Here is a 27,722-nt window from a genome sequence, read left to right on the forward strand (position 1 = left end):
AGGAAAGCTCAGGCACAATACTGTTTGGGGCAACACGGCTTTATTCCACTCACATAAAGATCTAGTTGGCTGCTAGCTGTACTTGCAGTGATCCCAGAGAGAGAGAGAGAGAGAGAGAGAGAGAGAGAGAGCATATGGTCAGGACCTCAGCTTTATAGCATGGGCCCTCTGGGGTCACCTGGTGGTCGGGTGTCATTAGGCCTCGCGCCGTGTCTCTAGGCCACATGTTGGCCGGGTGATGTACCGCAGCATGTCATCACAGTGCTACCCTCAGAATTAAATTAACAAATAACCACAGGATTTGATTATCGTATTTTTTCCAAAAATGGGCTCAAAAATATCCCCCGGCTCTTTAGGTGCTGTGAGGGGTGTTGGATAAAGTGGTGACTCTCTGTCTGCCTCCCGGTGGACAAAACTTAAAGAATTTCATGTATGCTACATTCTAAATGTAGTATTACGTGACAAGAATGGAACCTTTATCTTTATACGCAAAGTTGAAATTTCCTTACCGTGGCGGGCACTGGGCACTGAACATTGCTGGAGAGGGTGGACTTGGGAGAGCCAGTGGATGTGGTGTATTTGGACTTCCAGAAGGCCTTTGATAAGGTACCGCACGGGAGACTAGTGAGCAAGATCAGGGAGCATGGTATTGGAGGTAAGGTGCTGACATGGATAGGAAATTGGTTAAGAAATAGGAAACAAAGGGTTGGAGTAGGCGGGTCTTTTTCAGGATGGCAGGATGTGACGAGTGGAGTGCCGCAGGGATCGGTATTGGGTCCTCAGTTGTTTGTAATTTATGTAAATGATTTAGATGAGGGGATTATTAATAACATGAGCAAATTTGCAGATGACACTAAACTGGGTGGCGGTGTGGGGTGTGAGGAGGATGTCAGGAAAATGCAGAGGGACTTGGACAGGTTGGGGGAGTGGACTGCTGAATGGAAGGTGACGTTCAATGTGAACAAATGTGAGGTTATCCATTTTGGGGGAAATAATAGGAAAGCTGAGTATTATTTAAATGGAGACAAGCTAGGGAGTGGGGAGGAGCAAATGGATCTGGGAGTACTTGTTCACCGGTCACTGAAGACTAGCATGCAGGTTCAGAAAGCTATGAAGAAGGCAAATGGCATGTTGGCTTTCATAAAGAGGAGACTGGAGTATAGGAACAGAGACGCCCTTCTGCAGTTGTACAGGGCCCTGGTGAGACCCCACCTGGAGTATTGCGTCCAGTTCTGGTCTCCAATTTTGAGGAAGGACATACTAGCTATAGAGGGTGTGCAGCGCAGATTTACAAGGTTAGTTCCAGGGATGGCGGGATTGATATATGCTGAAAGGCTAGAAAAACTGGACTTGTATCCGATGGAGTTTAGAAGGATGAGGGGGGACATGATTGAGGTATACAAAATCATCAGGGGGATAGACAAGGTGAAGTCGGATTACTTGTTCCCAATGATGGGGGAGACGAGGACTAGAGGTCATAGTTTAAGAATGCAGGGTAGGCCCTTTAGGATGGAGATGAGAAAACAATTTTTACCCAGAGAAGTGTGAATCTGTGGAATGCTCTGCCACAGAGGGTGGTAGAGGCAGATTTGCTGATTATGTTCAAAAGAGAGTTAGATAAGACTCTAGTGGGCAAAGGAGTTAAGGGTTATGGGGATAAGGCTGGAAAGGGATACTGATGGTAGTGATCAGCCATGATCTGTAAAATGGCGGTGCTGGCTCGACGGGCCGAAGGGCCTACTCCAGCTCCTATTGTCTATTGTCTATTGTCTATAGAAGCAGTGGCCTGACCTGGGCCTGGTGGCAGACGAGCCAGCCGCTCCATCGGGCAGCATGTGCCATGTCCAGCGGCATAGGAAGCGCTGTGGCCACGCTGCTTCTTCGGCAGAGAGCCGGGGGTGACCCAAGTGGCGAAGCCACTGCGAGGGTGTTGAGGGAACACAGAGTTTGCGGCTGGGAGAGGCTCAATGTGGTGTTAAAGTAGTATTATAAGTGAAAACTACAATTCTGATCCATTTTGTGAAATTAAACTGCTTTAACTTTGAAATGTTTTACAGTGACTTATGCAGGTGGGTCAAGGAATTGAGAAACATTTACCTGTAAATACACTAAAAAAATTCTTAATATTCCCTGCTGAAATGTGGGTGGGGGGGGGGGCGCTTATCTGCTGTGGGTCTTCTACGCCATCAAATACAGGAGATCGGAGTACAGGGACAACCACTGTTCCACATGGCCATACCGACCGGTCCTAATGTCAATGGTCCCGTCAAGGCTTTAAACAGCTTGTAAAAGAAAACAATGGTGTTCTTTTTTAAAAATCCTGCAACCATGGGGTTATTTCCCTAGATGGCAGCACCTGCTCTGTGCAGCATATGACGAGGGTTGAAGAACCTGGGAGAGCAATGGACCATTGCAGGTCACCAGAAACAGGGAGAACACTCCTCCTCCACACCACACCCCCCCACCCCACCAAGCATAGGAGACAGCCCTACAGGGAAGATGACCATTGCATTTTATCAGTGAGCTGCTCTGTCGCTGAAGGCTGCAGGTTGTTGGTGACTTGAGGTCGGAGGAACCACGCAGCCAGTGGGCTGCTGGAGAGACAGGCTCAAGGGAACCAGGGATCAGAACCAGGATTTGACAGGGTGCTGAAGGCAAGAAGAGCTCCTGAAGAGCCTCGGGCGCTGAAAGCTTCCCGATCGCATCGGAGGTTTGGATCTGGAGCTCAGGTTGCAGATGGTCTGAACTGGAGTCTGTGCAGCAGTGGAGCGTGCAGAAGTGCTGGAAGCGAATCCACGGACACAATCTCTGAAGGAACTCTGCCTTCCTTCTATTGTTAGGGGTGCTGAGCAATGTTCCTGCTGACTCTTTGACTTACAGCAGACAAAACTTGAGTATATCATGTATATTACATTTTTAATGTATTACTATGTAGCAATCAAAGGAAATTTGAACCATGAACATTTATTGCATTAAAATAACCACCCGTATTACCATATTAGAGAAGAAACTGGATCACTACACAAGAGAAAACACATATAAGTATACAATAGTAGGGTTAGATGAGGGGACCTGGAGAATTTCATGCAAAGCATGAATATCAATAACGTCAGTAATTTCTGGGCCCTTATGCCACACCTGAGTGCACTCTTATCATGTCAAATATTACAACATCACCTTCATTGTCACATTGCTCATTCAAACAGTAAAACCATACAAATTACCTGGAGGATGAGATAGAACCCATTATAAATCAGTTTCAGGATCAAAAATCAAGATTCGATTCATTGTCATGTATACAAAATTCACACAAGCTCTTCATTGTTTGTGTTGTAAAGGCACACAAAGAGGCATTATTAATACAGCGCCTCTATAAAGGCAAGAAAGAATAGAGTGCCCCTTCAGAGACCTTGAGTATCCGTGGATTCCGCCTCTGAGCCTGCCACCTTTTGAACCCCGTAACATCTGTAGTCTCATGCATTGTGTCCTGTCCAGCGATGAACCAGAGCTTGAAGTATCCCAGTCACGCCTCCTCCACCCCTGGTTCTGAACCGCTGAAGCTTCAGGAAGCCATCAATGCCCATGACCCTTCAGGTTCCCTGCTCACTGTGATAAACCACTGCATGTATATGTTTGTCTGTTTGGGCACACCCATTGACTGACTGTGTCTGTGGCTCCTCCCACAGGCTCCAGAATGTTCCACAACCCCCTGCCCAGTGCAGAATAGTCGAGAAGCATGGATGTGCTTTTGTTCTAAAGCTAATAAAAGCCCGTCAGTTCGTTCAAATTCAGTCTTTTGGAGTCATTGATGGTGCATCAATTTTATTAACTTTAGTTTTATAATGAAGAAAACATTTTACCATTTGATCTGATAACCAGCTCCTCCCTGATAGTTCAGCACACTCCCTAGTGCAGGAACACCAACCTAGATATTTTGGTTCTCAAGTCTCTTGATCCCAGAACTTTCAGATCCAGAAGTAACTGCACTACCAACAAACCACTTCTGACAGAAAAGGGATTTCTTTTTGGTTTCAATCTCTTACATTTTATTCCTGAGATTTCACGCCGACAAGAAGAGAAGTCTTCAAAACACATCACTTGATAAATTTCCCATTTTGCACTGCCTATACTCTTTCCCGCACCACCTCAGTGAGTGCATTTAACTTTCTGATTGAAGATGGAGCTGAGTCCGCAGTGAGCACAAAAAGTTAATTAAGGATATAATTAAACACGAGGCAACTTCTTAATTGATGAAAATGATCCAATTAAATTTCTTCGGGTGTATTTATTGAGATTTCTGAAGCATTAGCTCCATCAGTGGGCAGAGACCAGCAATAGGATTGTCATGTAACTTAGCTGCCAAGTTAGCAATTAAAAACTGATCATGAATGTGAAAAAAAAAAACACAGGAGAGGACGAAAAGGTAGCTCATACAAAGCAACATGGAGATCATGCAAATAATATCCCACAGGTCTGGAGTGGCTCAGTTGATGAGATTCGACAGATATTCTTGGAGAAATGAATAGACCAGGCAGTTTAGAAAAGGTAATATGGATATTTAGTTGTAATGTTCACTGAATATTCACATGGCCTATTTTTCTAACTGATGTACTGATTATACAAAATCTACGAGACACTATGATTAATTAACAATATTTACCTATTTATATATATGTACATATTGCATACAAATCATTTGTATGATTTTGCGCTGAGAACTGAAGAACACTGTTTTGTCCAGTTGTATTGATACAATTGGATAGTAATAAACTTCAACTTAATCCCTTTCCTTACACAGAAGAAATAAGCCTGAATTTAATTTCTACTGATTCCCCACAGCCCCAATTTTTCTGTTGCCAAACAAATGATTCATTTTACAATACTGCTTTTATCTTAATCAAAGGTCCTAACTCAAAACCAAAATACTATGAAAGCGGCGTTTGGAAAAAAGAAACGAAAAAAAATTGGAAGTATTCGGCAGGTCCAGGCAGGATTTCCAAGGAGAGAATCAAAATTGACAAGCTCTCATCTCCTTTTCATTTTGTGGGAGCTTGCTGTCCATAAACTGGTCACTAATGATTGCTGATACAGGTCCCTCAACACTTGCACCAGCAGGTTCAGAAACAGCTGCTTCCTCTCAGCCATCAGACTCCTCAACAACAAACTCAATAAAGGACTCATTCAAGGACTTTTACTTTTGAACTACTGTACAACTTTGATTATCCAAAATCGGATTCTTTGAAATCCTCATTTATCCGAAAAAAAACCCAGATTTCGGATAAATGAGGATATCCAAGACAAATCAGAAATCCTCATTTATCCGAAATTTTTACAGAGCCAAACTAACCTAACAGGTTGGAAAAAAAAATCACTCGACATGAAATTAGAACGACGATTGGCCTTGTTTCAGGTAACTCCCTCCCCTCCCTCTTTCCATTTCTTCTTTACCTTCGCCTAATGACTTTTCTCTCCGACTCTCCCTCTCAAACTGCATGCCGCAAGGGGTCAGAAGAATCCCTTGTCCAGGCGTCATCCAGGAGAGTGATCGCCTGGCAGGAGTGGGTACGTCAGACTCTGGGCAGGAGCAGGGATATGGGGCTCCCGGGCAAGAGCGTGGCCTTGGTGAGGAGGTATCAGTCAGCTTTCTTTTGGTGAGAATAAAACATTAATGCTTAAAGCTTTCCCGTGTTGTTTGTTGTTTAAACATTAATACAAGTGATTTGCTGTTGTTGCTAAGCTGCTTTTGAAAAATGACCAGCTATCTGAAAAAAACACATTTATCTGGCATAGACCCAGTCACAACCATTTCAGATAATCGGAGTTGTACTGTATATTGATTTTTGTTTGTCTGTACTGCACAGTTTATTTACATTTCTTTATTTGTTTACGTGTTTGAACCATTAAAAACTGCAGCCCTGAAAAGAGGCCATACAACTCTTCTAGCCTGTGCCAAAACATCATTCATTTAGTCCTACTGACCTCCACCCATTCCATAACCCTCTGGACCTCTCCCATCCATGTAGCTATCCAATTTATTCTTAAAACTTAAGAGTGAGCCCACATTTACCATGTCAGATTGCAGCTCATTCCACACTCCCACCACTCTCTGAGAGAAGAAGTTCCCCTAAACCTTTTATCTTTCACCCTAAAGCCATGTCCTCTCGCATTTATCTCTTTCAATCTAAGTGGAAAGAACCTACTCACATTTACTCTGTCTATTGCCCTCATAATTTTGTTAACCTCTATCAAATTTCCCTTCATTCTTCTACGCTCTAAGGAATAAAGACCAAACTTGTTTAATCTTTCCCTGTAGCTCAACTCCTGAAGACCTGGCAACATCCAAGTAAATCTTTCAATCCTACTGATATTCTTCCTATAGTTTGGCGACCAGAACTGCACACAATATTCCAAATTTGGCTTCAACAATGTCTTACACAACCTCGCCATAACATCCCAACTCCTGTACACAATACTTTGATTTAAGAAGGCCAAGATGCCAAAAGGTTTCTTTACAACTCTGTCTACATGTGATGTCACTTTCAAGGAATCATGTATCTGTATTCCCAGACCCCTCTGCACTTCTCAATGCCCTCCATTTACTATGCATGTCCTACCTTGGTTAGTCCTTCCAAAAAGCAACACCTCAAACTTGTCTGCATTAATTTCCATCTTCTGATCTAATTTCCAATATTATCATCCAGATCATTGATATAGACAACAAACAACATTAGTCACAGGCCTCCTGTCTGAGAAGCAATCATCCACTACCACTATCGGTTTTCTCCCATTCAGCAAATTTCAAATCCATTTTACAATCTCTCTATGGATACCTTGTGTCTGAACAAACCTCCCATGTGGGACCTTGTCAAAGGCCTTACTAAATTCCATGTAGACAACATCCCTTTCCTTCATCTACTTTCTCAGTAACTTTTTGCACTACCAATAAGTGGTAATTTTGCCTCGCCCACATGAAAAAGAATCTCATAGTTATATGTGATATCTTGTGTGTTCTCTGCCAATAAATCGGAATTTCGAACTATAGGTATTAGAAGGTCATTAGGTCAGCAAAACACTGTGGGTCAAATAGACTGGAATGTGCTGCAGATTTCTATGTCATGTACATTTAAAAAGTAAATTTTGATAAGATCTGTTGAAAGGTCATTGAACTGAACCACAAAAATTTCTCTCTCTATTAAGGCTCAACATTGTGGCATTTTTGATTTATTTCAGATTTTCAGTACCTGCAGCGTGTTGTCTTTGGTTGTGAATTGCATTGGGACACCTCAAAGGCATTAAAAGGTGCAAACTGCACATGTGGCTTCTTGCATCTCTTGTCTTTCCTCCTTTTGCAGCTTTGCTGCCATCTTACTGGCAGAAATTTGGAAGGTAATTAGCAGAAGTACCGCTGAATCCGTGCACTAATTAAAATCACATTGCTTTTTCAAAACATTTTCATAACGGATCTGATGTGGCTTGGGGGCTCAGTTTATAACACACAATAAGAATTAAGCAGCTATGACCTGAGTGAAAATCTACCATTCTACTTATAATAGGAATAGTCCTGTGTGATTGTTTCATAGTCCATTGGAGCATTTTAATGACTTTCTTTCAGGAAGTGTTTAATTTGCCTCATTATACACTGATCGAATCCACACTGCTGAAGATCCAACTGCACTGGGTAGGTCACATCTCCAGAATGGAGGACTATCGCCTTCCCAAGATCGTGTTATATGGCGAACTCTCCACTGGCCACCATGACAGAGGTGCACCAAAGAAAAGGTACAAGGACTGTCTAAAGAAATCTCTTGGTGCCTGCCACATTGACCACTGCCAGTGGGCTGATATCACCTCAAACCGTGCATCTTGGCACCTCACAGTTTGGCAGGCAGTAACCTCCTTTGAAAAACACCGCAGAGCCCACCTCACTGACAAAAGACAAAGGAGGAAAAATGCAACACCCAACTCCAACCTACCAATTTTCCCTTACAACCGCTGCAACCATGTCTGCCTGTCCCGCATTGGACTTGTCAGCCACAAACGAGCCTGCAGCTGACATGGACATTACCCCTCCATAAATCTTCGTCCGCGAAGCCAAGCCAAAGAAGACAAAAAAGAAGATACACTGATAGGGAAACCTCTGTAAATCCAATATACTAACTGAAAGATTAAAAGTTACAAAATATACATATTTGGACATTCAGGTTTAGTGCAAGGAATTTATGGGAATTAAACTCTGAGAATGGAATCAGGTTGAGTATATTGCTGCATTACCAACCCAGTGAATCATATAGTTGCCTTTTGTGCCAACAGTTCTATCATCTGTGGTCCAGTGTTTTAACAAGGTACAAGGTACAAGAGACAGGGTCCTGCAACTGATTCAAGAACAAGGAACCTGTGTTGCTAGTGTGACAGATTATAGATATGTTTTTGGGAGTTAAATTGGGGCAAGTTTTTTTAGTGTAGGTCACATACAAACTCTTCAAGACAGATCTCATTTAAAATACTGGAGCTCTGCTCATGCTAGACAGTCTGGCTACAAGAGTCTTTGCAAAAGCTTTTGAGAGTGCCCAAGAGACTTCACTAATGGATTGTTGTTTTGAAAAGCAACAGATGAAAGAACTCGGAGGAGTAGGTTCGGAGCTGCAGACTGTCTGGGAGTGCTGCTTGCTGTTCTAAGAGGGTCATGTGGTTTTTGCAAGCAGAGAGGGGGTCAAACAGACTTTTCTCTAAGAAAGAGAGAGAGAGATCAGTTCTGCAGTTTTACAGTCAGCAACAGCAACTGGGACTGGAACAGGACAAGCTGACAAGCTTGTGGAAAATCCCCATTTTGAAAATGGTTATGAGTGCTTAGTTCAGCCTAGTCAAAGCCCTTATGGTTCATACAAGAGGAGAGGACTGGCTGCCTAATGTTTCACTTGAAATAAGAAACAAAAAGGAACTCTGCAAGAAAGAGGTTATCATCTGGAAAACCCTGATGGAGCAAATTTCTTCGGCAAGACACTGAAGTGGCAGATTAAATTGAATCAGTGTGGGTGTCCAGCAAACAACAAATTTCTCTCTGAAAACTGACAAGAACCTTCCTGAGCGGTAACCATTTACCTTTCAAGTACCAAAGACTGATGAATTTTATAAATGTTAAAATCTGTGCACAGTATAAGAATTGCCTGCAACCAGTAAACTTGGAGGAATGAGAAGTGAGATTGGCCTGTGAATCAAAGAACTTTTCTAAACTTATATACACATTAAATATATGTGCGCTTAGGAATAGAAGGGGGTTGTTAGGTTAAATAAGTTAATAGTGATAGTTAAAGTTTGATTCTGTTTTCCTGTTTAAAGCAACTTTTTTTAAAGTAACCATTTGTCTTGATGAATATCTATTGCTGCTGGGTTTTGGGGTCCTCCGGGTTCTTAACACTAGACTTCCAGTAATAATCCAGGTCATCTCAAGGTTTGGCAGGCCACTCCAATTAAAGTTGAGAGCACCTCTTACCATACTCACAGTAGGTATAGTGCCCTCCATAATGTTTGGGTCAATTACACATTTTTACTTTATTTGCTCCTGTGCCCCACAGTTTTAAATTTGTAATCAAACAATTAAAATGTGATTAAAGTGCACATTTCAGATTTTATTCAAGGGTAAATGGTTTGACCATGTAGAAATTACAGCACTTTTAATACATAGTCCCCTCATTTCAGGACACTATAATATTCGAGACAGAGCAATGATATCCATGACTGCTTGAAGTCTGTGATTCAGGTGCTGAGTATCTTCACTGGTGAAGCTCTGCCAGGCCGCTACTGCAGCCTTCTTCAGCTCCTGCTTGTTTTGGGGGCTTGTCCTCTTAAGTTTTCTTTTCAGCGGATAGCACCTATGGAATCTGATGACAAAATTGCTTTGTGGTTAGTAAGGGGTGGCTTAACATGGTATGTGAGTGGGTAAAAAAAATGATTGAAAACCACTGTTGTAGGATTAAGCTCCATCCGATGAGTTTGGAGGCATTTGTTCGAACTTGAGAAGTTAAGACGTTTCTATACACCTCAGAATTCATTTTCTACTGTCATCATCAATTAAAGTAAGTGCACCAGGACCTTTGGCAGCCATACTTTTCCAGGCCATAACACCCCCACCACCATGTTTCACAGATGAGGTGGTATGCTTTGGATTTTGGGTCGTTCCTTTGCGTCTTGACACTTTCTTCTTGCCATCACGCTGATACAGGTTCATCTTGGTCTCATTTGTCCACAAGGCTTATTTTTCCAGAATTCTGCAGCCTCTTAAGTATTTCTTGGCAAACTGTAATCTGGCCATCCTCTTTCTGTGGCTAAATCATCTGCATCTTGCAGTGTAGCCCTTGGAATACCAGTCCCTTGGCAATTACTGAGCTCACCAGTACATTCTTTCTTTTAATGATGCAGTTGATCCTAAAGTTTGGGAGACATATCTTACTGTCTTATGACTTCCCCCTTTTGTTCAGATATCTCTCATGTTCCCCCACACCTTGATGAAGGATTCAAGCCCAAAACGTTGGTGATGTATCTTCACCTTTGCTACATAAAGGCACTGTTTGACCTGCTGAGTTTCTCCAGCATTTGTGTGTGTTTTTTTCACTGTTGTATGCTTGTTTGACAACTCTGGTCCTCGTGTTGAAAAATGTCAACTGCAGACTCTAAAATTGGTCAAAAGTTTAGAAGGAAGCCCAGCTCTCTTCGACCTGTACCAAGGAAGAAATTAAACATACCTGTGTATTCACAAACACCTGTGAAGCCAAATGTCCCAAACATCATGGTGCCCTGAAATGGAGGAACTATGTATAAAAAGTGCTGTAATTTCTAAATGGTCGAATCAAAATGAATACAATAGCCTTGAATATAATCTGGAATGTGAATTTTAATCACATGTGAATTGTTTGATTACAGATTTAAAACTGTGAAGCACAGGGGCAAATAAAGGAAAAGCAAAGAGTCTTTGCACCGAACATTATGGAGGCCACTGTAGTTGACAGATATTTGTGCTTAGTGAGGCACCCTGCTACATTGGCTGGGCCAGTCTCTGGTCAGATGGGGTGGAGGGAAGTTTTTTCCAATGGCCCCAATGATACAAATTGAAAAGACACAAAGAGAAGCGAGAAAGGGCAGAAAGTGTTTGTTATCAGACACTTGGCATTGTACAAGTGTAGCTTTAAGAGGACCAGTGAAAAATTGAGAAGGCACAGGAAGGTTAAGGAGAAGTAGATTGTTTTATTAAGAGCCAATGCAGGTTCAATGGGCCAATTCCAATGGACCTGCTTCTATGCTTTAAGAATGATTTAATAATAATGATTCTATTTCCCCATTGCCTAATTAGATGAGAATGCACTTGTCTGGAGGCTTTATCTTCCATCCAATAATAAGTAGCAAATCAGGGTGAGAATGAAAAGATCAATTAGCTCATTGACCAGGTCGCGAGCACGGTGGTGACATGCGGCAATTTCTCCTTCGTGCTCTGATACCAATTCATCTGGCATCTCCCCAAGATTTCTCTTTGTCCCCAACCTCTTTCCTCATTGGCATGCTGTCTGCTAATGGCTTTATCCAAAATAGTCAGTTTCCTCACACACATCGGTGACACCCGGCCAACCTCATCAGTTTCTAATTGCCCAAACTTCTCAGAGTCCACCCCAAACACATTCTATTCAACCTCTTCCCATCGGGGAGAAAGTTAAGGCGTGGAAATCGTGCACCAGCAAACTTCTACTCCCCACCTCCCCACAGCCACAAGGCTCCTGAAAGGACCTCACAACTGTGGTCTCATGCTGCCCTTGCTTCTTCTTCTTTCTTCTTCTTTGGCTTGGCTTCGCGGACGAAGATTTATGGAGGGGTATGTCCACGTCTGCTGCAGGCTCGTTGGTGACGGACAAGTCCGATGCGGGACAGGCAGGCACGGTTGCAGTGGTTGCAATGGAAAATTGGTGGGTTGGGGTTGGGCGTTGGGTTTTTCCTTCCTTTGTCTTTTGTCAGTGAGGTGGGCTCTGTGGTCTTCTTCAAAGGAGGTTGCTGCCTGCCGAACTGTGAGGCGCCAAGATGCACGGTTGGTGGCGAGATCAGCCCACTGGCGGTGGTCAATGGGGCAGGCACCAAGAGATTTCTTTAAGCAGTCCTTGTACCTCTTCTTTGGTGCACCTCTGTCTTGGTGGCCAGTGGAGAGCTCGCCATAGAACACGATCTTGGGAAGGCGATGGTCCTCCATTCTGGAGACGTGACCCACCCAGCGCAGTTGGGTCTTCAGCAGCATGGATTCGATGCTTGCAGACTCTGCCAGCTCGAGTACTTCGATGTTGGTGATGAAGTCATTCCAATGAATGTTGAGGATGGAGCAGAGACAGCGCTGATGGAAGCGTTCTAAGAGCCGTAGGTGATGCCGGTAGAGGACCCATGATTCGGAGCCGAACAGGAGCATGGGTATGACAACAGCTCTGTACATGCTGATCTTTGTGTGTTTCTTCAGGTGGTTGATTTTCCAGACTCTTTTGTGTAGTCTTCCAAAGGCGCTATTTGCCTTGGCGAGTCTGTTGTCTATCTCTTTGTCGATCCTTGCATCAGATGAAATGGTGCAGCCGAGGTAGGTAAACTGGTTGACCGTTTTGAGTTCTGTGTGCCCGATGGAGATGTGGGGGGGGGGGGGCTGGTGGTCATGGTGGGGAGCTGGCTGATGGAGGTCCTCAGTTTTCTTCAGGCTGATTTCCAAACTGCCAAAATGTTTGGCCTGAAAGTCAGCCTGAAGAAAACTGCCCTTGCTATGGACTAATTAATCTCACAATAGCACTATATCACATAATTATGCTCTTGTGCTTCTGCTTTGCACAGCTGTAAACAGGTCAGTCTATTTGCTACACTGCTCACAGAACAACCCTTTGAACGGTTCTAGGTGTAAAATGACAGCAACCTTGAATGGATTGAGCTTTCAGTTTTATCTCACTATAACACAGTGTTTCTCAACCTTTATTTTCAATGGTGCTCAGAGGTTAGTAAGAGATTACTTAAAGTGGTATGTGAGTGGAAAGAAAAAGATTGAGAACTACTACTATAACAGCTTTACTTTGTCTTTATTAACATGCCACCACACCAGCTGATTTGTAAAATGTACACCTAAACTCCTTCCACCTTATTTGTGTACGTTACACACATCCTTAGCTGCAGCCAGCGAGACTTTCATTGCATCCGTATATTGTTTTTGTATATGACAATAAGCTCTCTTTCCCATTATTCTTCACGCGTCAATACATCATTTCATACTTTCTTAATTTGGAATTAATTACATGTCCCTTTTGTGTGTTAATGAGCATTTAGACAAAGCCCCCTTGAATCAGATTTTACCTGAAAAATGCCATGAAGGAGAATCCATAGCCATGTTGCTCTGCAATCCCTGCGCACACTATATTGGCTGAAGCTCCAATCAATGTACCATTGCCTGGATGGGAGAAGGAAAATGATTAAAAGTTCAAAGTAAATAATAAATTTTTTTTTAAACCCTGGTATCTGGTATTCAAGCAACTGGCAGCCTCAATCAATTGGCAAAAATAATAAGGAAAATAAATGTAAATTATTAACTAAGAACAAAATAATAGGTAAAAAATACGCAAGTTTAAAATTGTAAAAGTGAATATTCTCTGAACTTTCTCATAAACATTTGGTGAAGATGGGAACAAATATTCAGCCAGCAAGTACCTTGGCTGATATTTACTCAAAGCAGCTATTTGAATAAAGTTGTGTGAATCACCAATGGCGTCTCCCAGGATGAGGGGCTGGTTGATGCCGCTCGCCATTGGGGGTGACCCTCTTAAAATATCTCCTTATGCCTGCTTAGTAAGAGTTGCCCCGGTCAGAGGATTTATCTGTGAACTTGGAGGAGGTAGGATTAATTATCTATAATGTTAGGCCACTCCATGGAGGGGGAGGAACCTGCAGATGCAGTGACGGTTAAATGTTTTCAAAGAATGTGACTGAAAAGAAAGTAAAATGCTCTAAGGTTTATATATTCATGAAAGTGAAGTTTGTTCAATGTAAGTACAATATAGTATTTTTTTTTTTCTCTTTTAAACTCTTTATTCTTAATGCAGATGTATTAGTCAGGCATTGTTTATCTCAAGCAACCAGATAATACACTTATCCAGCATCTACCAAACCCCATAGTTGCCAGAGTTTTACTGTACCAATAATCATTTTGCATGTTTAGCATCTTCACTCAGAAGCAAACCTCGAATCCTAAAACTGGCACAAGGGAGACTCTGGGAAGTATTGACTGGGTGGATAATGTATATAGGGGCTTGCCTCAAGATAAGGGCTTGGCTATTGAAAACTGGGATGAGAGCATGTTTTTTATTTATGCAAATTCTTTATAATATCTGAGCACAGTCAGTGTTGTGGCTGCTCACTGTTTGAATACATTTAAGACTGCAATCCACAAATATTTAATTGAGAGTCAGATTATTAACAAATTAAATTTAAAATTATTTACAACATGGTAAAGCCAATTTCGGCCACTGAGACAAATGCCACCTAATAAATCTTCAGCGCCATACCGTTTGGAAAATGGAGGTAAACTTGAATGTTCTTAAAATCTCACGCAGACACAGGGAGAACGTACAAACTCCTTACAGACAACACCGGATTTGAACCCAGGTTACTGGCACTGTTATAGCGTTTGCACTGACCAATACACTAACCATGCTACCGTTGGAGAGTAAGGGCATTCAGATGTCAGATTTATTGTCGGAGTACATACATGACATCACATATAACCCTGAGATCCTTTTATCTGTGGGTGAGGCAGAATTACCATTCATTGATCGTGCAAAAAAAATAAAGAACTGTAAACAGATATTGAATGTAAATATAACCATATAACCACTTACAGCACAGAACAGGCCAGTTCGGCCCTACTAGTCCATGCCGTAACAAATCCCCACCCTCCTAGTCCCACTGACCAGCACACGGTCCATACCCCTCCAGTCCCCTCCTATCCATGTAACGATCCAGTCTTTCCTTAAATGTAACCAATGATCCCGCCTCGACCACGTCTGCCGGAAGCTCATTCCACATCCCCACCACCCTCTGCGTAAAGAAATTTCCCCTCATGTTCCCTTTATAATTTTCCCCCTTCAATCTTAAACCATGTCCTCTAGTTTGAATCTCCCCCTTTCTTAATTGAAAAAGCCTATCCACATTTACTCTGTCTGTCCCTTTTAAAATCTTAAACACCTCTATCAAGTCCCCTCTCAATCTTCTACACTCCAGAGAAAAAAGCCCCAGTCTGCACAACCTTTCCCTGTAACTCAGACCCTGAAATCCTGTCAACATTCTCGTGAAGCTTATCTTTTTCTTCTTTGGCTTGGCTTCGCGGACGAAGATTTATGGAGGGGGTAAAAAGTCCACGTCAGCTGCAGGCTCGTTTGTGGCTGACCAGTCCGATGCGGGACAGGCAGACACGATTGCAGCGGTTGCAAGGGAAAATTGGTTGGTTGGGGTTGGGTGTTGGGTTTTTCCTCCTTTGCCTTTTGTCAGTGAGGTGGGCTCTGCGGTCTTCTTCAAAGGAGGCTGCTGCCCGCCAAACTGTGAGGCGCCAAGATGCACGGTTTGAGGCGTTATCAGCCCACTGGCGGTGGTCAATGTGGCAGGCACCAAGAGATTTCTTTAGGCAGTCCTTGTACCTTTTCTTTGGTGCACCTCTGTCACGGTGGCCAGTGGAGAGCTCGCCATATAATACGATCTTGGGAAGGCGATGGTCCTCCATTCTGGAGACGTGACCCATCCAGCGCAGCTGGATCTTCAGCAGCGTGGACTCGATGCTGTCGACCTCTGCCATCTCGAGTACCTCGACGTTAGGGGTGTGAGCGCTCCAATGGATGTTGAGGATGGAGCGGAGACAACGCTGGTGGAAGCGTTCTAGGAGCCGTAGGTGGTGCCGGTAGAGGACCCATGATTCGGAGCCGAACAGGAGTGTGGGTATGACAACGGCTCTGTATACGCTTATCTTTGTGAGGTTTTTCAGTTGGTTGTTTTTCCAGACTCTTTTGTGTAGTCTTCCAAAGGCGCTATTTGCCTTGGCGAGTCTGTTGTCTATCTCATTGTCGATCCTTGCATCTGATGAAATGGTGCAGCCGAGATAGGTAAACTGGTTGACCGTTTTGAGTTTTGTGTGCCCGATGGAGATGTGGGGGGGCTGGTAGTCATGGTGGGGAGCTGGCTGATGGAGGACCTCAGTTTTCTTCAGGCTGACTTCCAGGCCAAACATTTTGGAAGTCTCTTCAATCTGAGGCGCCTGCAAGCTCACACCAAGACACAAGAGAAACTTGTCCGTGAACTACTCTTTGCAGATGATGCCGCTTTAGTTGCCCATTCAGAGCCAGCTCTTCAGCGCTTGAAGCTTATACGAGAGACCAAAAAAAATAAGTGCACAAGTATGACCCCTTAAATGAGTCCCTGACTGAATTTGTTCTTGACGAGTCTGATGATAAAGGGGTAGCAGTTGTTCTTGTACCTGGTGGAGCGAGTCTTGTGGGACCTATAGTTCCTTTCTGATGGAAGCAGTGAGAACGGAGTGTGTGCTAGGTGGTGGGGATCGTTGATGATTGCTGCTGCTCTCTGCCGGCAGTGTTTCCTGTAGATGTTCTTGATAGTGGGGAGGGTTTTACCTGAGATGTCCTAGGCTGTGTATTCTACCTTTTAGAGGGTCTTACACTCAGGAGTATTGGTGTCCCCATACCAGACCGTGATGCAGCCGGTCACCACACTTTCCATCACGCATCAGTAGAAATTTCCCAGAGTTTCTGGTTTCATACCAAACCTCCACAAACTCCCAAGGAAGTGCTTTCTTCATGCTGCCATTGGTGTGTTGGGTCCAGAAAAGATCCTCCAGGATAGGAACTCCTAAGAACGTAAATTTGCTCACTTCTTCCACCTCTGATCCCCCAGTGATCAATGGACTGTATACCTCTGCCTTTCCCTTTTTTTTTTGAAAATTTTATTTAAGAATTTTATAAAAGATTACAAGAAAAAAACAAAATACAAAATTACAAATACAAATACGAAAAAAAGGTGTGATATCCCCCACCCCCCACCCTCCCTCTAACAACCTACACTATCTCAACTATCCTCTGCCACTCCTCAGAGCCTTACAAATTTTTTTTTAGCATTTACAATTAATAAATCAATGTGCCAACTCTTTACATTTCATTTACGTAAAATCAATAGCCATATATTCCAAATATAAACCACATTTTAACAAAAGAAGAATAAATATTTTGTAAATCATGTTATTTTTTTTCCCAAATATAAACACAGATCTATGCCATCTTTATATATTCAATTCTACATCATCTTTCCAAGTTATCGCTATACATTTTCTAGCAACCGCTAAGTTGGTCTCGTTTATACCAAATGTCAAATGTATGTCTTAATACTGGTAATTTATACTTTTGTAACAATAAAGGATTCCATTTATAAATAAATTGACTCATCTCTTTTTCGAAGATTTGGTCCAATTCTATTCTAGCCCACACAGGTGGTTGTCGAGCACCAAATGACCTATGAATAAATTTCAACTGTGCCGCTTCATAATAATTTAGAAAATGTAGTAATTGGAGTCCTCCCCATTCATTCCACCATGTTAATTTCTGCATAGAAACCCAAGACAATTTACAAAAATAACCAAATTACTTTATTTAATTCTTTAAAAAATTTCTTTGGTATCATACATGGAATAGATTGACAAAGAAATTGTATACAAGGATAAATATTAATTTTTATACAATTTACTCTCCCAATTAAAGTTAATGGCAAATCTTTCCATTTCTGTAATTCAATCTTAATCTTATTGAATGATGGTAAACAATTCAAAGTATATAAATCCTGATATTCCCTATTAACAATAACTCCTAAATATTTAATTTTATTAGACCATTTAAATGTAGTAATCTGTTTACAATCTGTATAATCTTCATCTGATATAGGTAATATTTCACTATTCTCCCAATTCACTTTATATCCTTAACCGGGTGTGGTCGATACCATTAGTGGCAGATGACTTCGAATTCATCTACCTCTCCCCGGCCGGGCTTAAAAATACCCCCAAATTTATTGTCCAGGTTGCTTTATATATCTTCTGCCATTTCGATAAGCTGCAACATCTCCATCTTCTTCAATTCACTTCCATTTCCATTCTTGGCTTTAGGAATGTTGATTGCTTGGCTTGTCAGAAAGATCAAATCTCAGCTTATTATCTGGTAAAGAATTAGCATCTTGAGCCTTCTCAAAAAATCGATATTCAGATGGCCCATAAAACATTTTTAACACTGCTGGATATCTAAATGTCGACCTATAACCCTTCTTCCACAACACTGTCTTAGTTTGATTAAATTCCTTACACCGCTGTATAACCTCTTGACTTAAATCCGCGTAAAAGAAAACTCTACTGCCTTGAACCATTATTGGGTTCTGATCAACCCGAGCTTTCCGCACAGCAAGATGCAAAATCGTCACATGATCCTGATACCTTAAACATCTAATTAAAACTGCTCTAGGAGATTGTCCTGGAAAAGGTTTTCATCTTAACGCTCGATGAGCCCTATCCAATTCCAATCCATCAGGAAACGCTTCCACCCCTAATATTTTTGGAATCCATTTACAAAATAATTTTGTAGGATCTTGATTTTCAAAGTCCTCTGGATGTCCAACTATCTTTACAGTATTCCTTCGACTTTGATTTTCCAAAGAGTCAATTTTTTGCATAAACATATTCTTTTGCATATCCCACCCAGATACTTCCATTTGATCCATTCTATCTTCCACATTCTTACATCTTTCCTGTATTTCATCCACCGCAATCAAACATTTATTAAGATCTTTCATAGCAGCAATTTCTCCATGCACATCTGATATTTTACTTTTCACATCCACAAATTGTTCATCAACTTTATGAAAACCAGTAGTTACATAAGTCTTAATGTTTTCATTCTGTTTTGTTAACTCCTCAAACATTGTAACCACATCAGGTCCAGGTGAAGGATTTGAAGTAGGTGAAATAACAGATTTAAAAGGAGAAGCCATTTTTGTAGTTCTGGGCCTACCTTCCATTGCTTCAGCTGCCATCAATAACAGCTCTTGATCTTCTTCGTCCAGATATTCGATTTGTTCTTCCTCATCATCTTCATGTACCAGAATATCCTCCTTATTCGCCATGGTGCGTGTTTGAACCCTATTCCACGTTGGGCTGACTTCGTCAGGTCCTCCCGCAGTGCGGTATCGGTCCAGGACCTCATGAAAACACGACATCAAGCACATGCTCATTGGGCCTGTTGTGTAATAGCGGGGCCTCGCAGGCACGTCAGCACGCACTGAAGTGCTACAGCGCTTTCCCGCCCGCTCCCCTGCGTGGCCCCACTCGGCTCACCCCTGCCCGGCCACACTGACGGCGCTGCGTTCACGAGCGTCCTGGTCGAGATTGGCGCCATCTTTATCCGACTGAATCCCCGTAGACATCGACCTTCTTTCAAGTTGATCCGAAGACATCCTCTGTGACTTAGGCTCCATACTTAATTGATCGTGGCACTTCTTCTGTTCGGTAGGCTCAGATTTTTCACTTTTTCCCACAACTTTAGTAACTAACTTCTTCTGCTTCTGATATTTTCCTTTCTTCATTTCTTGCAGCCCCAACACTTAATAATGCATCTAGTAAACTTTTTAACTTTTAAACAATCTGTCTAACTTGGCCATTAATTAGTTCTTCCAGGGAGAGACGGAACCCACGTCTTGGTTCTACGCCATCTTGCCACACCCCCCTGCCTTTCCCTTCTTGAAGTCAACAATCAGCTCCTTAGTTTTGGTGACATTGAGTGCAAGATAGTTCTTGGTGCACCATTCAGCCAAGTTTTCTCCTGAATGCTGACTCATCCCCTTCCTTTATATAAACCACTTCCACAGCATCGACAGCAAAATTATAGATGGAGTTATTGACACAATAATAGTTGTAAAGTGAGTAGAACAGGAGCCTAAGAACACAGCCCTGTGGTGCTCTGGTACGGATGGAGATTATGGAGAAGATGTTCTTACCAATCCTCACTGATTGCGGTCTGTAAGCGAGGAAATCCAGGATCCAATCACACAGTGGGGTGTTGAGTCCCAGGTCTTGGAGTTTGCTGATCAGTTTTGAGGGGATGATGGTGTTGAATGCCGAACTGTAGTCAATAAAGAACATCCTGATGAATGCAGCTTTTCTGTTCAGGAGTTACAGGGCTTTGTGTAGAGCCATTGATATGGCATCTGCTATAGATCCGTTGCTACATTAGGCAAACTGGAACTAATCCATGCCGCCACTCAGAAAGGGACTGTTATGCTTCAACACCAGCCTTTCAAAACACTTCACTGTTGATGTAAGTGCTACTAGTTGATATCATTAAGGCAGGTTACAAAACTCTTCTTGGGCTCTGTTATGATTGATGCCTGTTTGAAACAAATGGTTACCACACCCTGCTGGAATGAGATACTGTAGATGTCCATAAATACATTGGTAAGTTGGTCAGCACAGATTTTTAATACTCAGTTTGTTACTCCATCAGGGGTCAGATTCATTCTCCTGAAGGCAGCATGCATGTCATCCTCGTATTCGGACAGGAGGCGATCATCGAGCGACGTGGGATTGCGGAGGAGTGGCTCTTCGCTGTTACAGTCATCAAATAGGACGTAAAAGGCATTGAGTTCCTTTGAGAGCGAAGCTTTGCCATCTGTTTTTGGTTTTGCAGCACCTTATGCCATTTTTGGCCTTGAGATTGGATCATGATGTTGATTAGCCATGCAGGTTAGAGAAGTGGTTCTCAAACTTTTTCCTCCCACTCACATACCACTTTAAGTAATCCCTAGGCCATCGGTGCTCTGTGATTAGTAAAGGATTGCTTGAGGTGATATGTGAGTGGAAATAAAAAGATTGAGAACCACTGGGTTAGAAGATCAGCATGGCTAATCCTGATAATTTTAATAGACTATTCAAGCAATTAAAGATAACTAAAACAGATTTATATTTATAGCTCTAATGAAAGATGAAAAATGTAAACGATGCAAATATATGGCAGATACCATTTATGCAAATATAAAACCAAGAGGTAACAAGAAATCATCTTTCCACTTTAAAATCTTCCACAATGTGACTACAATCAATCTCAGTTCCATTGATCGAGCTCAGGCTCCACCCATGATTTGATCAGACAATCTAAAATGGCAATCCTAGGCTCCACTTGACCTCATAAATCAGTGGTTCTCAACCTTTTTCTTTCCACTCACATACCACTTTAAGTATTTCCTCTACCATAGGAGCTGTGTGATTAGTAAGGGATTGCTTAAGGTGGTATGTGGGTGGAAAGAAAAAGTTTGAAAACCTCTGTTTTAATCAGACCTAACTGACTCGTTATGTGCCTGGTTTCAGAACTCCAAAGGAAATGGGCCAATGACAATTTTTCTCAAGACAAATATTTCAACCTTCCCTTCCCACTCACATCCCACCTTAAGCAATCCCTTACTAATCACAGAGGGTACGTGAGTGGAAATAAAAAGGTTGAGAACCACTGCTATAAATGTACACAAATCTATTATAGCCTTTCTCTCACTGCTTCCCCTCCCGATCATTTTCAGTAAATGCTGGTCATGCCAGAATTGGCATGAACCTTTTATAAATGTGATATCACAGCAAATTCAGCAATGTAATGGTTGGATTTTAATTTTAACGTGGATGCTTAATCATCCATTCAACAGATGTTAATTTCATTTAAATTTTGGACATTTGTACGTCTGCAGGTGCACTTCCTGCCCATCTGACAATAAATTTTCCAATTGCTGAATGGGAGTCTAACTGGGACATTTGACTTCCAGCTGCGATTAACCTTTGCAATGATACTTATCTGCTCTCCTGTTCAATCTCCACTGCTCAGAGTCCCTGTAACACTTTGCATTTGCTTCAAGAAGTAGACTCAGTCAATGCTCACCTGTTGAAATAGGTGTTAGTGTGGAACACCAGATCCCCATGCAACTGGGGAAAAAAAGCAATCAGTCGTGATTGCAATCAATAGCAGTTGACAGGAGTTGAGGTCGCAGTCTTTTCAACTAGTTTGTTTTCTCTCCTATCTGACACATAGTGTACCAATTTTCAGCTGACACACATGACACCACCATACTACAGAGAAACATAGAAATGTCTAAAAATTAGTGGCAATGCACCAGATATATAGAAATTTGTGAAATGTTGCTTTTGAAGGTACAGTAGCATTGTAGTCAAGAAACCAGGTCTGCATATAAAGGCATAATCTGTTGGTCTAAATCCACAAATCACTACAGGAAAACCAGAAAATAAAAATAACCATATATCTCCTCACTTGTCAGGAAGGCGCAACAGCGACTGCACTTCCTGAGAAGACTGAAGTGGGCAAGGCTACCAGCCACCATCATGTAAACCTTCTACAGGAGCTCTATCGCGATCGTCCTGACCGGCTGCATCACAGTGTGGTACGGTTGCTGCAGAGAAATGGATCGCAGGTGAATCCGCAGAACCATAAGAGTAGGAGAGAGGATCACTGGAGTCTCCCTCTCTCTCCGTCAATGAGATTTACCAGAATTGTTGTCTGATGAGGGCCCTTTCCACCTCACATACAGCATCTTTTAGCTGCTCCCGCCAGGAAAGAGATAAAGGAGTATCAGAGCCAGTACCACCAGACTGAGAAACAGCTTCTTCCTCGGGCAGTAAGAATGCTGAACAGCCAAAGGAACTCCTCACATTAACTATCTGAGACTCTCATATTTACAAAATAATATTTATTTATTTATTTGTAAATATGAATACTTGTACTGCCTACGTATTGTTTGTCTTTCTGTGTGTTATGTCTGGTTGTGTGTCTGCATGTTTTGCACCGAGGACTGGAGAACACTGTTTTGTCAGGTTGTACTTTTGCAATCAGGTGATAAAAAAATCTGACTTAACAGAACATACAATGTAGAACATAAACCAGAACAGCAGAGGAACAGACCCAAGAGTCCATAGTTTTGGTTCCAACCTATGTGATGATATGACCACCAACCTACTGCAGGGGGCGATCTCTGTACCTGTGGGAAGACCAGCTAAGGGCTGACTCCATCTGGCTGCTGTCAATCAGACGACCCAAATATAAACCTGAGCCGGCCCCTCCTGAGCCAGTCACATGGGAGCCACCAAGGCATGAACTGGTGTTCATTTACTGTAATAAATCCTGTTGTACAGTCTTTTGACTTTTGTGCTTGCTCGCTGCTATCTCAGCGCACCACAACCTAATGCTGAATTCAACTAATTCTTTGATGATTGCACATGATACATGACCCCATCAATTTCCTGCATATTCACATCTACCTAGAAGTCTCCAACACTGCAGAGAAAACTTCTGACATTTGACCAACCTCTTGTAACTCGTACCCTCTAAACCAGGCAATATCCACACAAACTTCATGTCTGCTTTCACTGCTAATTCTGGCAACCTGTTCCAGGTACCATTGTCTGTGGGGGACAAACCTTGCCCAACACATCTATTTAAATACACCACCGCTCCACCACCTTAAACATATGGATTTGACATTTTCTCCCTGGAACAAAAAAGAATCTGACTGACTACACTCTCTGTGCCCCTCATAATCTTATAAACTTCTACCAAGTCACTGCTCAGCCTCCAACACTGCAGAGAAAACTTCTGACATTTGACCAACCTCTTGTAACTCGTACCCTCTAAACCAGGCAATATCCACACAAACTTCATAATTAAAATGAAAATAAAATGTCTTCTTTACCATTTCCAATGCCTCAAATTCCTTTCTGTAATGAGGGAGACCAGAATTGCACACAATAATAATTAAGCATAATTACATAATTCTGAAATATTGGGCTAGTTTCAGTGATGTCTGCCAGATTGTTGTAAAAGTCCATTTCAATGATTCAGAGGAAAGCCTTCTATCATAATATAGATTAACTTGTATATGGCTCTAACTTAGCTTAGAGTTCATTCTAGATCCATTAATATCATTGTTTCTTAATTACCCTCTGAAATTAAGGTCGACAGCGCCAGGGATTTTCTCTTTAGAGTGACAAATAAACTGAGAGCTGATTTAATAGAGGTGTATAATATTATAAGAGGCCCAGATAGGGTGGACAGCCAGCTCCTTTTTTATCCAAGCATCAATAACAAATATCAGAGGACATTTGTTTAGAACAAGTGAATGAATGTTTAGGGGAAATAACAGAGGTACATAATTTTTAAAACAGAGAAACAGAGTGGTGGGTGCCTGGAATGCATTGCCTGGATGGTGGTAGAGGCTGGTATAACAGGGTCACTTTATACTCTCACATGGATATAAGAAAAATAGATGGTTATGGGGGGCGAGGTCAGTAAGGATTTATTATTGTGGAGAAGGTTTGCATAGGTCGGCACAACATCGTGGGCTGAAGGACCTGGACTGTGCTGTAATGTTTCATGTTCAAAGTCAGCCATTTTCAACTCTAATGGTTCCCTAGGACTCTGCTCAAAGTTTATGGGCCCCCTTCCCTGTGAAACAGTCAAGTTTTGGTTTCTTCCATATTTCTCTCCTACTGACTACTTTAAATTTTTTTTTAAAGTATTTGTGTTATGTGAGGAGAAAAGAAAACAAGGCTTTTTCTAAAATGTGGCCTCCAGAGTTGCTGTAGAATGACTGAGAATGACTGTTCTAAATGACCTGCCAAGTTTTTCAGGTCAGGGGACATTACGGGGATGGAAATAAATTATGGTTGAAGGCAAAAAAAAAATGCAGGAAACGTTCAGGAGATGATGCAATATAGGCAGAAAGAGAAACAGAGTCAACAATCGAGGTCTTCGATCTGAAAACCTTGTGGACTTGAAAGATCAAACACACAAATGCTGCCTGACCTCTCGAGTGTTTCTTGACCTTTCCTGCTTGTACTTCAGATTTCCGGTATCTGCATGTTTTTTTAAAATATTTTCTATTAATGCTGGTCTGCCAGTCCCTGCATTCATTGAATCAATAATAAAAGAAAATATAAAAGAGATTGCTAAACATACATTTATTTCTTCAGCCATTTTCTTCCCTCCTCTTCTCAGAGAATTTAATTCTTGCCAAGATAAATAACTATTCCATGGAACACTGGCATCTGCTCACATTGAGTAGAACCATAGAACAATTACAGCACAAAACAGACCCCTCAAGTCTGTGCCGAACCATTTTTTTGCCTAGTCCCACTGATCTGCACCCAACACATATTCCTCCATACCTCTCCCATCCATGCACCTGTCCAAATTCTTCTTAAATATTAAAATTGAGACCACATTTACCACTTCAGCTGGAAGCTCATTCCACACTCCCACCACTCTCTGTGTGAAAAAACTCCCCCTCATGTTCTCCCTAAACTTTTTCTCTTTCACCCTTAACCCATGTCCTCTGGTTTATTGTTATAGATTTTACCATAAAATAAATTATGACCAAATAATATCCAATCTTAATCTTACACATATATTTTCTATTCCTTTATTGAGCCAAGCTGTGCTCCTCTACAACTCAGAGACTAAAGGTTCTGGGTTCAAGTCCCTCTCTCGAGATTTAAGCACAAAATTGAATTTGAGTGTCCAGTGTATTATTGAGGGAGTGTTGCATTGCCAGAATAGGCATATCTAGGGTATGACAGCCAGGGTACATGGCCTGGATGCCACTTGAAGAGTGGGTGGGGGGGGGGGGTTCCACTGTCCTCGCCTTCTACCAAACTCCCAAACTCAACGTTAATCCTCGCCTTTCGCCTCGTGGTCATCATTCACTGACCCGACACTGAGTCTGCCCCCGGTGCGGCACTGCTTCAGTAAGCCTGACATCTAACTCCCGAGCCTGACGCGACACCCAACTGCTGTGCTAATCCTAGACTCAGCCATCCATTGCACACCCCAAATCTAACTCCCGACTGCCTTGGCCTTGTTGATCCTATCGCCCCTCCGTCCCCCACCCCGCACAGGAGTCATAGAACTTATTCCCTTCAGCAGGGAAGGACCCCCCTGCCTCCGTGCTATGTTAGAAGCTGATGCGAAGAAACAATCCCTTGGTTAGAGGACACTGAGGGGAGATCTCTGGCACTCAGCGTCACATTGAGCGATGGCAGATCTGCCTTCCCAGAATTCCATGTGGCAGAAAAACCCCTCATGAGTGCTCCATGCATACAGCCCTTTCATTATGCCAAGGCATACTGGGACATGGGGACTTTAAAGAAAAAGGTGGCTAATTCCTTGCCTGCCCACAGTCAATCAGTCTCTCTCTCTCTCCCTCCCCCTCTCCTACCCTCCCTTCCTCCACCACATCTCCCCCCCCCCCCCCCCGCCCCCCATAGCTGAGTACATAATTTCTTAAACAAGTGCCAATTCAATTGGGTTAATCAGTAGGAGTGATCTTTTTGAATTGAATAACTTTGAGGACTTTTTTCCCAACCTTGAAGTACTCCCTCCACAACTACCATCTATCTCTAGCTGCTTTCAGGTGGCCAGAATACCCAACTGTAAAGCCTCCTATTCTACCCCAATGCAGCTGTTGGGTGGTCACCTGAAAGTGGAGAACCCAGCCAGGAGGAGCACTTAGCTATCCTTCCTCCTGTAGGTATATTCTCCGGCTCAGAGAATCCCCCGTTGCACCTGAAAGCAGCAGTGGGACCTTGGCCACAGTCCTCAGGAGTCGTGTTCGCTCGGCTCTCCTTCAGCAGGCACGTTCAGGTGACAGAAAGGCGTTTTCTCCGCGGCCACCTGAACCCCCAAGTTGCACTCTCCCAGCCGCGACTGCCAGTATATTATCCGTGTCCGAGCACCTGAAAGCAGGTTTTTTCTTTCTCTCTCTCTTCTCTCTCTCTCTCTCTCTCTCTCTCTCTCTCTCTCTCTCTCTCTCTCTCTCTCTCTCTCCACCACACCCCCCCCCCACCCCCCAAAACTTGGTTTGCCAGACCACTGGTTACCAGGCTGCCTGAAAATTAATTAAAAGAGCTGTTTTGAGACTTAATTCGTTTAAACTGGGGTACAAATTATAACAGTTAATGAGCTTGAAGGAAACATAGTACAGTCTTTTAAATAGCTTTTTCTGTATTGTTGATCAGACTGAAAGCAGTAAGGCAGAGGCTCAGACAAAGAAATCCCCATGAATGCCCTACAGGTGGTCCAGCTCACATACTCCCTCAATTTAAGATGATCTCTTTACCAAGACAATTGCATTACAAAGCCATCTCTTTTATTCTCCTAAATGAAGCGATGGACGAGTATTATAAGCTGCAAAAAAAATTCCATGCAATTGCTTGCATTATAGCGGCAAGCAATAAACAGAATGGCAGCATTGTTCGGGGAAGTGTACGCTCCTCATAAAGGACATTTTATTCCATTTCTCAGTTTTGGCCGCCATAAAAAGAAACTATGCTAAATGCACACGCAGCCGAACTTTAAAACTAGCCAAATTGTGCATGGAAATCACCCAAATGGCAACTTTATTTGCAATTTTTTTGAAAGCAGGGTAGGCGCAATTTCAGTGCTTGCCAGAAGCGCTATTTTACTTCGATACGCTACTGATTGGCAGGAGAGCGTTGATGGATTGGCAGTGGAGAAGGTCAAGGACTTCAAATTTCTGGGTGTCAGCATCTCTGAGGATCTGTGCTGGAGCCTCCATGTCGATGCAAT

General features: G+C 42.5%; 1 protein-coding gene across 4 annotated transcripts in view; it reads right to left on the minus strand.

The window, feature by feature from the left end:
• oca2 (oculocutaneous albinism II) overlaps positions 1-27,722 on the minus strand; it is a 484,102-nt gene that overhangs the window by 44,906 nt on the left and 411,474 nt on the right. For all 4 annotated transcript variants that reach the window (XR_011342330.1, XM_069891904.1, XM_069891903.1 and 1 more), the window contains one exon: positions 13,354-13,447. Coding sequence is in view for 3 of the 4 variants with exons in the window: in XM_069891904.1 (XP_069748005.1) it covers positions 13,354-13,447 (94 nt within the window). In the remaining variant the exon portion in view is untranslated. The remainder of the gene's footprint in view (positions 1-13,353; positions 13,448-27,722) is intronic.

Source organism: Narcine bancroftii, chromosome 7, assembly GCF_036971445.1.
Source record: "Narcine bancroftii isolate sNarBan1 chromosome 7, sNarBan1.hap1, whole genome shotgun sequence".
Lineage (NCBI taxonomy): Eukaryota > Metazoa > Chordata > Chondrichthyes > Torpediniformes > Narcinidae > Narcine > Narcine bancroftii.